Here is a 15378-nt window from a genome sequence, read left to right as displayed (position 1 = left end):
TTGAAGACTAATTTCTTGGTGTTATGTTCGACAAGGATCTTAGTTGAAAAATTTAAAATTATGATTTATTTAACGACGTTCGCAACTGCCAAAGTTATATCAGCGTCACCAGTGTGCCTGAATCTTTTCCCGCAGGAGTTCTTTTGCATGCCAATAAATCTACTAACATGAGCCTGTCGCATTTAAACACACTTAAATGCCATCGACCTGGACCGGGATCGAACCCAGAACCTCGAGCACAGAAGGCTTGCCCTAATATCGACTACGCTACTCAGGCCGATGGATCTTAGTTGATTTTTCACACTGTTGATCTTAATAATGCTTTAGACTCAATAAGAGGGGGGCAAAGGCTAATTGGGATTTCGCGGTCTCTGATCAAGTCAAAAACCCTGATGGAACTGATATTTAACCCTTGCGGTGAATTTCGGTGAAGTCCGGAGGGCCTAATTAGTCAAATCCACTCTCCTCACCTCCACGCTGGGGCCCCCTGGGATCTTTTAAGATGCGAAAGAGAGAGTGGTGTGCGGAAAGCAGTGGGAAGCTTCCGCATTTTCCTACATCCCACAAAAATATGATAAAAAATGGCATGATGAGTCTTTCCCTGGTAAAAAACTCCGGACGTAAACTATCCCCCCAATCGGATGTCCGGGTGGGGGATACTGGGGAAGGACATGTCATGACGAAATCCAACGGAGAGAAGAAAAGGAGATGGACAACAAGATCGACAAGAAGATCAACTGCAACGTGTTATGTCAAGACTCCAGTTCTACCAAGTAAGTTGGAAAACTTGAAGGAAGCAATGAAAAGAAACAGAGTGGATGTGATAGGAATATCAGAAGTGAGATGGGAAAATAGTGGTGAGTTGATGAGTGATGATAGGGCTCGGAAGTTGATGAAATATCATATTTTTTCATTGATATCACAGACAATGCAGGATACAATATAAACTGGTTTCATTTCAACACGAACCAATACAGCTTACTTTTATTTTGCGTTTATTTACATTTTTTGGTCTTCTATTGTTTACTGGTCTTTTTTTTAGAAAATGTTCTACTTTTTGTTGCATTATTCCTATTCTCTTCTTTTAAAGAAACATTTTTTTACTATGTAATCGCAGTCTACATTACAGAATCTACTGCAGATTGCGTCATGCAGGAATTTGCCTTATGGTTGCTTAATTCATAATGACAAGCTTGCCCCCATTCAACGCAACAGTACAGATACTGCAGCCGCAGTATTTCATGTTTGCACTTACCGTCTCTGTGATGCAGTGAATATCATTTTGATTACTTACACACAATTACACAGATAAATTGTCGTATATTTTAATGCCTTCAAAATTAATCAACAAGAAGTACACAAACATTGCATGACATTAATGATCGACCTGCTATCTTCTTTAAAGTATCTACTGTATGTCACACAGTTCACCAAACGAATTAATTTTGTCTATTTGCAACTGCTTAATTTGTTGTTGCTCAAATCAGTGAACGTATTTCTGCCACCTATTAGCAGGGTTCATTCTTGTTGAATAATAAAATTATCTAATCATTCCGGCAAACCTGGAAATATCCTTGTTTCTTTAAATATCCATGTATTTCGAAGGTATTCTTGCACATTTCCTTCTGTCTCTAGAAACATGTAGGCCTACTAGGTAAAAATCGTTTACTTCAAAGTGTTTAATACAGACAACTGAATGCTTCTTGGCGTGAAGACATTTTGTGGTAGACGAGTAGATTCTAGCCACAGAACTTATCCTTTTCAATTGGAAATTTGGAAACAGTAACATAACACTCATAGCACTTTGGTACACACGGGCACACAACATTTAGGAGCCATTTGTAAATAAAAGAATATCAATAAATTAATTTCATGTTTAATAAAAGTCCTTTATTTCAGTTCCCTGAATTAATTTTTGTTTGAGGTTATACCTATATTAGAAGTAGGCCTAACCGTTACTTAGTGTTTCATCTTTTCTGATTCCTTTACAGACTTTACTTTTATGATGCACTTAATGTTAATACTGTGGTGACGTACATGCTGTCTTGCTACTGTCCGTCCGAGTGGTTATGTGACGCGGCCGTCAAAATGGGGGAAATCACATGACACTTACTTAACAGGGCCCTTTTCTTTAAATTATTTTAAACAAATGTATAATACTACATAAATTTACAATTCCGTAATGCAAATATTTGCAGAGAAGAGCCTCACAGCTTAGCAATTAGCTCTTGCAGAGGGGACAGGAGAAACGAAGGGGGCAAACCGGGATGCACATAACCATTCGGCTGGACAGTAGCCTACCTATTTATGCTCTTCATAGTCAGCAATCAGTGTATTATGAAGATTTCAACTCAGAATTACACTGCCTTTAAGGTCAACATGAATCAACTCCACGGGAGTGGCCAAAGCCCATGATGGTACACGCTGCCACACCGACCTCGAGCAGCGACCACTTGTTTGAGCCCAGCAGCCAGTACGCCGAGTGGGAGGAGAACATCATGGAGGAGGGGCGGAGGAACCTGGTGAAGCTAGAGTGCAATCTTTTTCACTTCATAAAGCCATACGAAGGTACAGTAATTGTTCAAATTCTAAGTTAGTGGCGCTTTCAGCCATGCACAAGCAGAATCCGTTGATACCCAGAGTAGCACTACCAGCTAGTTGGTCGCCATTGTTATTCTATATCAAAACGCTTAGGATAGTACCATTTAAAGTAAAACTCAATTTAGATCAGTGTCACTTGCCCTTAAAATTTAAAATATTTGATTCTGATTTAGGCTACATTCATTTCCCATGCAAATGCATATGGGAAATAGCGTGAGCTGTAATAAAAATGGCTGAATTGTCGGCATTTCCAGCGCTAAGGATTGCGGTACTCTGGATATCGACGCACTCTGTGCACAAGTTCAGAAAACTTGAATTCTTATTGGTAGCAAATAGGACAGTTATCCAGTGATGTCATTCAGCCAGTTCACACCAGTCGCCAGATTCACTTGTTGAATTTGTCGCAATTCCTAGAACCTATTCTGAAATGTTTGAAGTTAAAACAAATTAAGTTCTTGGCAGAAAGGAAGAACATTAATTCAACATTTTACATGAAATTCTCTAGATTTTCAATACGACAGCAAACATAATCATATCATATTATTAAATCGTTGTTTCTTATCCAAGTGTGCAGCCAGTCAGAACAGGAATACAATATGGCCGGCCCAGCTTGAAAGGGAAACAACTCAAAATTAAAGTTTGGGAAATCTGCATTTTGAAGCTTTATGTTGTTGTGAAAAATCAAAGAATCGTTTAACATAATCCAAATTCAAATCATGTTTATGATATGCTCTAAGTTTCAAATTAGAGTTTGTATGTTTCACAGCAACATGAAGCTTTAAACTTCACTTTTCTCAAAAGTTTAAATGTTGAGTTGTTTCCCTTTTGAACTGGCCCGTCTATATCACGTTTGCGGTCTGCAATTACTTTGGGAGTCGCCTACCGATCCCCTTTCCTTTCGAGAGCTAATACTACATACACAACATGAACCATAGTTTATTATTCAAAACATAAATAGACTTTCAAGTACAAAATATACCGAACTATTAAGCCACATTAATAAGATACTTTATTTTCCTCTTTTAATACTCCTACAATTTTTACTCCATTTTTAATGGAATAGATTTTTTTCATTAAATGTATTGACAATTCAGAATGCTTCATGGTCGCTGGGTCGGCAGTAGTCGGTATCATTTAAGTTGCGCTTATGTTTGAAACTAAATCCCACACAGTAATCAGGGTAGTGCAATGAAACTGAAAGCGTTCCATCAAGTCTTCTAAAGGCTGGCTGTTCAAGAACCGACTCATGCGAGGTGCGAGGCCAGTTTCGTACAAATCCACACTACACGAGCAATAGTGAGTGGTTTGTAAAGCTAAGAGGTGCGCGGTCTGAAGTGAATTGGGACCCTGTAGTTGACGTTTTCACCTTGACTGTCTCAAATTAGGCAATGCTCTGGTGGATCCTCCATCTTGCTACGCAAGAAATGTTTATCATCAGGAAGACTGTTGATGGTCATGTTTCAACCGAGCTATCCCTGGTGAGAGAACAACAGGATCCAGTCTGCAGCAGATCGCCTACCAAGGAACTTCTATCTCCTGAGAGAATACGAAATCTGCCAGAGACACATGATAACGAATCTCTCGCAGTCCAACTAGAAACTGTAAGATTAAACACGCAAAACACTTTCGATACTCTCAATAAAGTACTTAGTTATATCAAGATTCTAGATCTAGAATCTCACACAAAAGATCTAAAATAGAGAATTCTTTAATTAAATATAAAATGTGTTTGCTAGTAGGTAACAAGGTTCTTCCAATGCCTTAACATGGCAGTGAGGGCCAAAAAACTCAAATTTCAAAAAGTAAAATTCCCACAAGTCTAATATCATGCATAAATGTATAAAATAAGCACAAAAATTTCACTAAAAATACCAGGGCTGAGAGGTTTATAATTTGTAACACAGTAAAAGAAAAAAAGTCGGAGCAGCTTTTGAAGGAGTTGGGAACTCTTGTTGGTGTTTGTGTAAAAGTTGAAGAAGAAACTGTTTCTATTCTTCATCTTCGTCAATGCCTCATTGTACTTAAGTTAACGTGATGTAACAATATGTTGTATAAGTATGTGTGCAGATACATCTTCAGATAGAATAGTATTTCCTTTAGCTACTTATGTGGAGCATAGGGCAGCAACAAACAAGCGCCACTTTATCCTATTCCTGGCTGGGGGCATCTTGAGGTATTTCAAATAATATATCGGTGTGGACAGATATTCAAAGCTAGTTAGCTGGTGTTGTTCTGTGGACTTCTCACACTTTATAATATCTGCCGTTATTGTAGTGAAGATAGTAATCTTGGGAGAAAGGAAAAAAGACTCTGCGCATGCATAGAATAGCACTCCACCCATGCTGCCGCACTTCAAGGAAACATAATTTGTTTTTGAGTAAGAAACGCGTGTGTCTACCTTGTACTTATAAACGCGTGTATTTCTTGCTTTTGTTGTTTTTATTAATTAATTTCTGTATATAGTATAATGCTATTTGTGCATATAATAGTATAGTAGGTATGATAATTTATATGAGGCGATGCTCCGCCGCTGAGCGCATACATGAAGTGTCAGAAGTTTACTCACCTTCTTTGTGACGCGAGTCAAAATTTTAAATTATGAAAATAATTTTGTTATGCAAGACCATGTTGGATTGCAGTTTCCCATTATGTGTATTATTACGACATTTAATATTTTCAAATTTTCGGTCATTAGGGGAGAGAATCGGTTGTTAAAAAATTAGAATGACACCACTGGATATATCTAGAGTTATGATGTGTTAACCTTACGACCAGAGATTTCAACGCTGACTATGAAGCTGCTGAACAAGCATGTCCATAAGCGAAAGTTTTAATATTGCAGTTTCAAATGATCATAATACACACTATTACAGTGCATCTTCACCGTGACGCCCGCGACTACCGACCGAGTGCCCGGTGAGGCTGCCGCTTGCCAGTCGGTCGTCGCGACGTGATGGCGAACACGCACTGTATTAGGAATTCTGTACAATATAGGCCACTAGCCTATACAACCCACAAAGAGAGAAGAGCTGACTTTATTGAGAAATAGGCCTATGTAGATAAATTAACGTGGAACAACCTCAAGTGGAGTATCCATATCATGAAATAATGTTATTTAATTATTCTGTTTGTTTACAATCCCCTAGTTAGTTTCTTCTCACTAGGGGGATTAATGGTTAGTGAGGTTTAAACAGGGCGCGTCAGCTACTATGGCTATTTGCGCCCTTATCTAAAATCATTCACTAAACACGAACACAATACAATAACCAGAATGCTTAAAAGAACTAAAAAGCGTTGTCACGGTTAAAACGAAGCAAACAAATGCAGTTTCAACAAGGTGAAGCATAAAAACCATAAAAGTGGGAAGTTCTCAGACCCTAAGTAGTATTTAAAAAGAAACAACAAAACAATAAAACAAATTCCACCAGAAATAAATTGTCTGGAGCATTTATAAAATGCAAGGATGTAAAAGGTGCGAATGTCAAATTTGTTAAAATCGTATACTAAAAAATGCATCTCCGGATGTAAAGAGTCCGGAGGATAAGTAAAATGGGTCATTAAAAAACTACGTCACCTTGTCAAGTCCTGTATTCGATAAACCTCTCAGAACTGCACTTGTACAATTAAAATCATTTCCAAGAGTGTCACGTAGAGTCGGCCGAATTCCATACTGCCGACGGGCACGGTCGTATTTTCTACACTGTAATAAAAAATGTTCCACAGTCAGTGGAACATGGCATAGATCACACTCCGGCTGAGGCTCGCCACGTAGGAGATAGCCATGCGTCAGATGACAGTGGCCAATCCTCATCCGGGTGAGTAAAACTTCTTCTTGTCGTGACGCTCGTGTGGACGAATCCCATACGCGAACAGTATTCTTTATTCTTCGTAATTTATTTCCCTCTTGTGTAGACCATTCGCCTTCCCATTGCCACCATAACGTATGTTTCAAATAATTTTTAATATCTTGCCACCTCTCACGCCAATACACCTCAGACCAGTAGCGGCCGGTGATCAAAATCCTCGTTGAGGCCAGATACAACTAGTTTAAGTGTCTCCGATAGGAAATGTTTGTTTATGATATTAATTATTATTGTTATTGCATTATTAATATCATTATTACTGTATTATTATTATTAGTCTATTCTTATTACTATCAATGAAAAATAATAATTTCACTCACCAAATAAGCTGTCATGCTCTGAGTTTCAGTGATTATTTCAGTGTGATGAAGCATCCCATATTATGTGTTGAAATTCCCCTTTCTTTCTTTTCTTTTTATTTTTTTCCTTTGACAGCAACAAACAAGGCCAAGAGAAGTTTATTTTGCATCACATTACCACATAACCATTTATGTTGCCCATACTAGGATGCAATAGAAACTCGCGTTTTAAGATTATGTGTCAGAAAAATTATCAGCAATGTCGTAGGTATCTCGGTAGTCTCTCTCTTTATTTGAAACTTCCTTTCTTTTAGTATTATTTCTTCTCGAAAAAGGACACTCTAACCATGAATTAACTGCACCAGCATTATTTCTCTCATTTGTTTCTGTTTATATTTTCCCAAAATACATAACAACATTGACCCAGATTCACTACTGTACTACGAAGTACAATAGTAGAACACCCTCGCTTATGTCATAAACTGAGACATAAGGGGAGAGAATTAAGTGGGTTTCTGCCTGCCAAAGAGCTGGAATTTTGTTATTTATGGCCTAGTTAGGAAGAAAAGTCACCACTGCTATTCCCACCGCACTCTACCCTTGAGGCCGGCCCATGGATGGGACGAGTGAAACCTGACCAGGCCAGCCGAATTGTGCCTCAGCTACAACGTTTTAAGCGTAAACTCAAAGCCCGCGAAAGGACATGAAATGCATTAAGCCAGACCCGGAACGAACGATTCTGGCCTCAGGAACAAATTTTACTGCAAAACAGGTCTATATACATCACAAGCCAGACCCGGCACGAGCGATCCCGGCCTCAGGAACAAATTTTACTGCAAAACAGGTCTATATACATCACAAGCCAGACCCGGCACGAGCGATCCCGGCCTCAGGAACAAATTTTACTGCAAAACAGGTCTATATACATCAAAGTTTTCAAATACTTCTACAGCGATATATGCTTCATTCAAATAACTAATACATTATATAAAAACACAAAATTTGATTTCAGTTAAGCCAAGTGACTGAGGCCCGGCCTCACTTGCCTCAGTCAATCAGCCGCCACTGCCTCTGACCCATTTATAGCACCGTCCCTTGCTGCAGCATCCGCTGCCTCGTTTCCAGGAATGCCAACATGACCCGGAGTCCACACTACTCCAATCTCATAGTCAGAGGTTAGAAGAGTGTGGAAAAGTTCCTGGGTTCTCAACACAAGCGGAACATCAGAATTCAGACGCTGCAGGGAGTCAATGGCACTTAGAGAGTCGGAGCAGATAAGGAATCTACCCCGGGGTTGCCTAATTAAAAACAATAAAACTCTATAAAAAGCATATAATTCTGCGGCAAAAACATTGGTGTACTGGCTCAATTTATATTTAAATATCTGTCCATTCGCAATGAAGGAACAACCAACACAATAATTTATTCGGGATCTGTCAGTAAAAACTAATGAATAATTTGGATACTGTGATAAAAGTTCACTAAAACGAAGTCTGTAAAGAAAAGCTGGTGTAAATTTTTTAAAACATCGGCTCAGACTTACGCCTACGTCAAACATGGGACGTCGCATAGTCCACGGTGGAGTGGTGGTGTACTCCAGTGTACGAACTGTAGGCAAGTGGATGTCGAGCTCGGACAGCAGTTCTCGAAACCGCACAGACGATGGGATTTACCACTTGTTGCAGTTCATAGCAGAATGCAGCAGTTAGGTTAATTTCAGCAACAGGATGTCGGAACTCGAAAGGACTGAAGAAGCTGTCATCAAACTTATTGATGTATATATGAACCAGGAAATGTTATGGCCATACTTTGCACAGTAATATTTCGAAGTCTATTTCTGAAATGTGACAAGTTGTGAAACTGTCCCGATTCAATTCGACGTAAATCATGAAGCAAGTCAGTCTCCATATCGATTGCGACTTTCGTAGATGGCGTTTGTCACCATTGTCTTTTGTTTTTTAACTTTCTTTTTGTTAAACTGCCTATAATAATAACAACGGCTACACTTGCTATAATTATATCTTCGTCTGCTATTACTGCGGATAATCGGCCTTCTCTCACACTCTTCATCACTTAAGTGAAGGAACGAGCAAGGGATAAATACTTAGCTCAGTTGCCAATTCTTGATGTCATTGCCATATTATTTCATTTCTGCCACGAGCCTAAGAATTAAGGAGAAGATGGGAGTTTATGAGGATTTACCAATTCCAGGAAGAAAGTCCGTCATGTTTTGGAGCAAGGCACACCCTCACCATTATTACAATATAAAAAGCGTCACGTTCCACTACAGTGCCCCGAAATTTTCGCATGATTTACTTTTCGTGAATACTGAATGAAAAGAGTGACAAAATTTTCTCTGAAGAATTTGTAATTGCACAACTGAACAACACTGCACAACACAGCATGTCTTAGTGTCTACTGTAGTGTAAGGTTTATTGTTACAATTGTAACTAACAAACAATGCAATTACAAGAAATGGATAAGCAATAAAGAAAACCGAGTGACTTGGCTCAGACAGTATTTTTTGAGACTCGTATTGGGAAGGTCCCGGGTTCAAACCCCGTGGTCAACCAATCTGATTGAGGTTTTTCATGGTTCCCTCAGTCATGAAGGCACATGCAGGATTGGAAATTTACCTCCTTAATCACCAATATATAAACATTAAAACAAAATCTAAATCAGTTACATGAACATAAGCCATAAGACAAAAAAAAGAGTCAGAACAAAAGTCCACGACTTAGTGACATACCGGTACCCAAAGATCCTGTACACGTGATATGACCACATATGTTAAAGTGTGTATAGATAAACTTCACAAAAAATGCCAACTGAGAATAAGTGAAACAGAGAAAAAGAGGTTATGGGATTTTTAAGTCAGGGAGGACAACATTTAATTTCAGTTAAAATTAATAATAGGATCTCAGAATGACACGAAATTAACAGAGGAGTAAAACAGGATTGCGGTCTCTCCCTCCGGTTTATAATGCAAGTTAATAAAATTCTTCAGAAATGGAGATTCATTCATTCATTTATTTTATTCCATAGATCTTACATGAGCAATGAAGCTTTAAGATGTGGAACAAGTCAACATTTTACAATATTACAATTACAATTTTTACAAATTTTTATAGTTTTACAATTTAGTAATTATCTACAATTTTTACAATTTTGTGCAATTTTTTACATTTTTTTTTTACATTTTGGCGAGATGTAGTGAGATGAGATGAGGTCCGAGGATTCGCCAAAATATTACCCGGCATTTGCCTTTTGGTGGGGGAAACCTCGGAAAGACCCAACCAGGTAATCAGATCAAAGGGGGGTAATCAAATCAAAGGGGTTGATGCCAAGGACTCGCCATAGACCATCCTGCTTCAGTCCCACGGCTGGGGAAAACCTCGGAAGAAACCAAAGACCAAAGGGGGATCCAACCAAAGCCCGAACGCAGCTCCGGATCAGCAGCCCAGTGAGTCTGCCGACTGAGCTACATCGATGGCTCTACTAAATGTATACAATACATAGCCAATCAGATTATTAAATTTACAAACGCAAACGATCATTAATAAGTTGAGCTATATGTATAATACAAAACAAGTTAATTAAATTTAAGGCATAAACAATTCAACCAGTTGTGATGTACAGAAATTGATAATACATATCATGCAAACAACTTCAAATTACAAACACAAACAATTTATCAGTAGAGCTATATAGATTACTATTCAATTTAAAGCATATACAATTCATCGGCCAAAACTATACAAATATATACAATACAAAGTAGCATACTTTCAATTTATAATCATAAACAATTCATCAGTTGAGCTATACATATTACCATTCAATTTACAGTAGGTCTATATACAATTCATCAGTAGAGCTACACAGACTAGTAATCATTTTAAGAACATATACAATTCATCAGCCAAACTATACAAACATATACAATCAAATTAGTTCAATTTACAAACTTATTTTCGTTAAGCTATACAATTCATATGAAATAGATTAATTCAATTTATAAGCTTAAACAATTCATCAGTTGACCTATACAGTATACTATTCAATTTACAGTACATACAATTCATCAGTTATGCTAAACAAAAAAATACAATACATAGTAAACAGATTAAGTCAATATAAAAACATATTTTAGTTGAGCTATATAAAATTGTACATGTCATTTAAGTAGAATAATTCAATTCACAAGCATAAACAATTCATCAATTGTGTAGAAGGTATGAGTATGTAGAAATTTGGTTAATTCTTTTCTGAACCTTTTCTCGTGGTTCTTCAAATCTTTAAGATAATTAGGCAGTGCGTTGAAGACTGTTATACATGAATAGCGAACTCCTTTTTTAAAGCAGCTTAGACTAACAGAGGGTAGATGAAGATCTGATTTATGTCTTGTATTAAAATGATGAATGTCTTGATTAGTACTGAATTTATCTTGGTTCTTAATATACAGCATCATTAGGGAAAGAATGTATTCACAAGGTAAAGTCAAGATTTCTAAGCTTTGGAAAATATTTTTACATGAGGTCCTTTTATGCACACCGGCCATTATTCTTATAGCTTTCTATTGTAAAACAAAAACGTGTTTAGCTTCAGACGAGTTACCCCAGAATATTAATCCATATTTCATTACAGAGTGAAAATATGCAAAGTATGACATTTTAAGTAAGTTTATATCACCAATAGTAGATAAGGATCTTAATGCATAACAGGCAGAGCTCAATTTACGAGTACTACATTCTATATGCGTTTTCCAGTTCAAGTGATTATCCAATTCTAAACCAAGAAACTTTGTGCTTATAGATTCTTTGAGATGAGTTCCATTTAATCGAATACTGTAGGAAACCCGAGCACTATTGTGTGTACTAAATTTGACTGCACTGGTTTTATCAACATTAACAAATGCGACATGGTCAGTTGCAGAAAAACGAAATTAAAATATGTTCATTGATATTTGCAGATGACCTAATTTTAATAGCATCTACAGAAAATTATTTACAATTCTCAGTACGTAATTTAAATATAATTGCAAAAAAAAAAAAAAAAAATGGAATGGAAATAAATACAGAAAAAGGACAAAGCAATGGCCTTCTGGGAGCATACATAAATAAAATATGTCTAGAAGGTAAAATTTTAGGAAGAGTTAATGTTTTTACATAATTATCTTGACTATATTTTGGGAATAAATAATGAGCAAACTTGTAAAGTAGGCCTACTCCAAAACTATGAAAAAAATAAACAGGGTAATGAAACCTTGCCTCCTACAGAAAAGCACTAGAATACGCCTTTAACAAATTTTGTACTCTGTTATGGTATTGAAGCATGGACATAAGGCGGATGGATGAAAGTAGAATGACAGCTAACGAAATGAGATTTATGCGGGTACCACTGCCACCGGGTACTTACCCATTTGCAGTGTGCATACATACATACATACATATACGTACATACATCATACATACATACATATACATACATACATACATAGATACATACACATACATACAAACATATACATACATACACACATACATATACATACATATATACGTACATACATACATACATACATACATACATACATACATACATACATACATACATACATACATACATACAGCTTGAAGACAATAGATGGACGATTCACATAAAATGGGTGAAGGCTCACATAGGGATCTACGGAAATGAACTGGCAGACGAACTCGCTAAGGAGGCAGCAAAACAAGACAATCTACAAATTATATACACGAAGATACCGAGAAAGGAAATAATACACCGCATAAAAGTAGAGAGCACAGAAAAGTGGCAACTCCAATGGAACCAGACAACAAAAGGAGCAGAAACCAAGCAGTTCTTCCCAATCATCAATGACAGATTAAAAACAAACATCAGGCCCACACCCAACTTCACTGCAATAGTCACAGGACACGGCAAAACAAGATTGTATCTCCACCGCTTCAAGATAGTAGATTCTCCAATGTGCCCCTGCAATGGAGGGAACCAGACTGTGGACCACATCTTCTACGAATGCCAAGTGATAGTGAGTGAAAGAGAGAATCTAGTGAATAGTGTTCTAAAACGGGAAAACTGGCCAGTTTCGAAAAATAGATTAATAAATAACTATAGAAACAGTTTCATACAATTTGTAAATTCAATAGACTTTGAGAAACTAAATCATGTATAGATAACGAAAGGACATGTTAGGCTAGACTAAGTATTTTATAATGATTTTTAGTTAAATGTTTAGATAGGCATGTAGTGTTACCCACGAGTAACGGAGCATGCTGTTTATGTGTTCTAAATTAAAAAAAAATACATACATACATACGTATGTACGTACATACATACATACATGCATGCATACATACATACAAGAACAGCATGGTATACAAAATGGAACCATAAACACAACGACAAAGTAATGGAAGAACTCGTTCTGGAATCAGTACTCCATTTCATATAGAACTCTCAGAACTGGATGAGCCATTTGCGACGTATGAGATCCCACAGAATCCCAAAAGCTATACTTCACTACAACTCCAAGGGAAGAGATCTCTGGGGCGTCTCAAAAAGAGATGGGGAGATATTCCTCTTTATTTTGAGATCGTAATAGTTCACATGGCGTAATACTTGTATGGGTGATGATGATTAACTCAGGTAGGTAGAGGTGTTTGGGAATGATTCTTGTTGTTACCGTAGCACAATGGAACATAAGCATAGTGTATTTGTTTTGGTTTCTCCACACTCACACTGCATATGCAAGGAATTTTACGTCATCAAGTACGTACGGTTAAAATAAAAATATTACTTGCTGACAAAAAATTCAGAATATTATTTTTACAAAATATGATAATTTTGGGACTTTTTCCACAAAATACTGAAAATATGCTACATTGCATGCTCAATAGTCTATTATATACAGGAATACCTGAAATATGCAAAAATATGTACAATTAATTCTGAATATTCGTCATTACATTCGTTCAAAACATGTAAAAAATGATTTTATATGACTTGAAAATGGACAGTAAAAATATGCAGTTGCATACGAATTCTCACGCTATTATTATGCCAGTGAATGCAATGACATGCAGTTCATTTTACTTCTTGCAGTTATGGCGGAAATGTTCCAGTTGTTATCAGAAGATTGGTCAGGTATTGTATACATACCTCCCACCAAAGGTCTCAGGGTAGCCCCTCTGACATCTCCCCTTACCACTTCCCATGCCAGAACCTATACCAGCACCTCTGAAAGCACTTCTGCCAATTCCCATTCCAGCTCCCCTATTATCTCAAATACCAGCTCCCCTACTACCTCAAATAGCAGCTCCCATACAAACTTATCTGCTAGCCCCTCTGCCATCTCCCTTTCAAGCTCCCATACCAGCTCAACTGCCAGCTTGTCTACCATCATCTCTGCTAGTTCCCATATGAGATCCCATGAGGACAGGAGAAGGAAGTGTTCTTGGTGGCCCCGTCCAAGATATATATTTCGTGGGCTTCGTCGTCTTTTTAGGCTATCCCCTGTGACATCTCCCCTTACCACCTTCCATGCCAGAACCTATACCAGCACCTCTGCAAGCTCTTCTGCCAATTCCCTTTCCAGCTCCCCTACTATCTCAAATACCAGCTCCCATACAAACTTCTCTGCTAGCCCCTCTGCCATCTCCCTTTCAAGCTCCCATACCAGCTCAACTGCCAGCTTGTCTACCATCATCTCTGCTAGTTCCCATATGAGATCCCATGGGGACAGAAGAAGGAAGTGTTCTTGCTGGCCCCGTCCAAGATGTATATTTCGTGGGCTTCGTCGTCTTTTTAGGCTATCCCCTGTGACATCTCCCCTTACCACCTTCCATGCCAGAACCTATACCAGCACCTCTGCAAGAACTTCTGCCAATTCCCATTCCAGTCCCCCTACTATCTCAAATACCAGCTCCCCTAATAGCTCAAATACCAGCTCCCCTACTAGCTCAAATACCAGATCCCCTACTAGCTCAAATACCAGCTCCCATACTTGTTCGCATACCAGCCCCCTTTCGAGCTCCATTACACCTCCCATGCCTCCCATACCACCACCTATGCCAGCTCCAACGCCAGCAACATCTTTGGAGCACCTACCAGCGGAACAAGAAAATGAGGACAGAAGAACGAAGTATTCTTGCTGGCCCCGTTCCGGATATATATTTCGTGGGCTTCGTCGTCTTTTTAGGCGCAAGAAGGTATAAATTTTATGTATAAGAGACATTTCCAGATAGATTGCTGTCGAACTGTTTCTATGTTTCCCTCATCACTTGCTTACAGCTAAGTAATTCTGTTACAGTAATAGTAGACTATATTATGTGCACGCCTTAATGTTACCAACCATTAAAACTTTCATTTTGCTTGACGGCCTTTTGTTTATGTGCTAAAAATATGTCTCATTCTCACGCTCCGTCCCTTGGTTCCACTCAATGTTTATAATATATTTTATTCCTATTTCAGTAATCAACTTATCAGATATCTTCAATCATTTTTATCTCTGACTAATATCCAATAATTATCAACCTAAATACAGGAAATAAAATAGTTTTATAGGGGAGAGTCTGGTAGTATCGGATATCGGG

At 37.8% G+C, this 15378-nt stretch overlaps 1 protein-coding gene across 1 annotated transcript; it reads left to right on the top strand.

Moving 5' to 3' along the window:
• Positions 1-344: 344 nt before the first annotated feature.
• Positions 345-15000, top strand: LOC138697024 (uncharacterized). The gene is made up of 3 exons (XM_069822617.1): positions 345-773; positions 2374-2568; positions 13889-15000. Exons 1-3 carry the CDS (start codon positions 503-505, stop codon positions 14998-15000), a joined length of 1578 nt encoding a protein of 525 aa, XP_069678718.1. The 5' UTR covers positions 345-502.
• The last annotated feature ends 378 nt before the right edge of the window (positions 15001-15378 follow it).

The sequence above is a fragment of the Periplaneta americana genome, chromosome 3 (genome assembly GCF_040183065.1).
Source record: "Periplaneta americana isolate PAMFEO1 chromosome 3, P.americana_PAMFEO1_priV1, whole genome shotgun sequence".
In the NCBI taxonomy this organism is placed as follows: Eukaryota; Metazoa; Arthropoda; class Insecta; order Blattodea; family Blattidae; genus Periplaneta; species Periplaneta americana.
The sequence above is the reverse complement of the archived record's forward strand: the minus strand, read 5'-3'. Positions and strand labels throughout refer to the sequence as shown.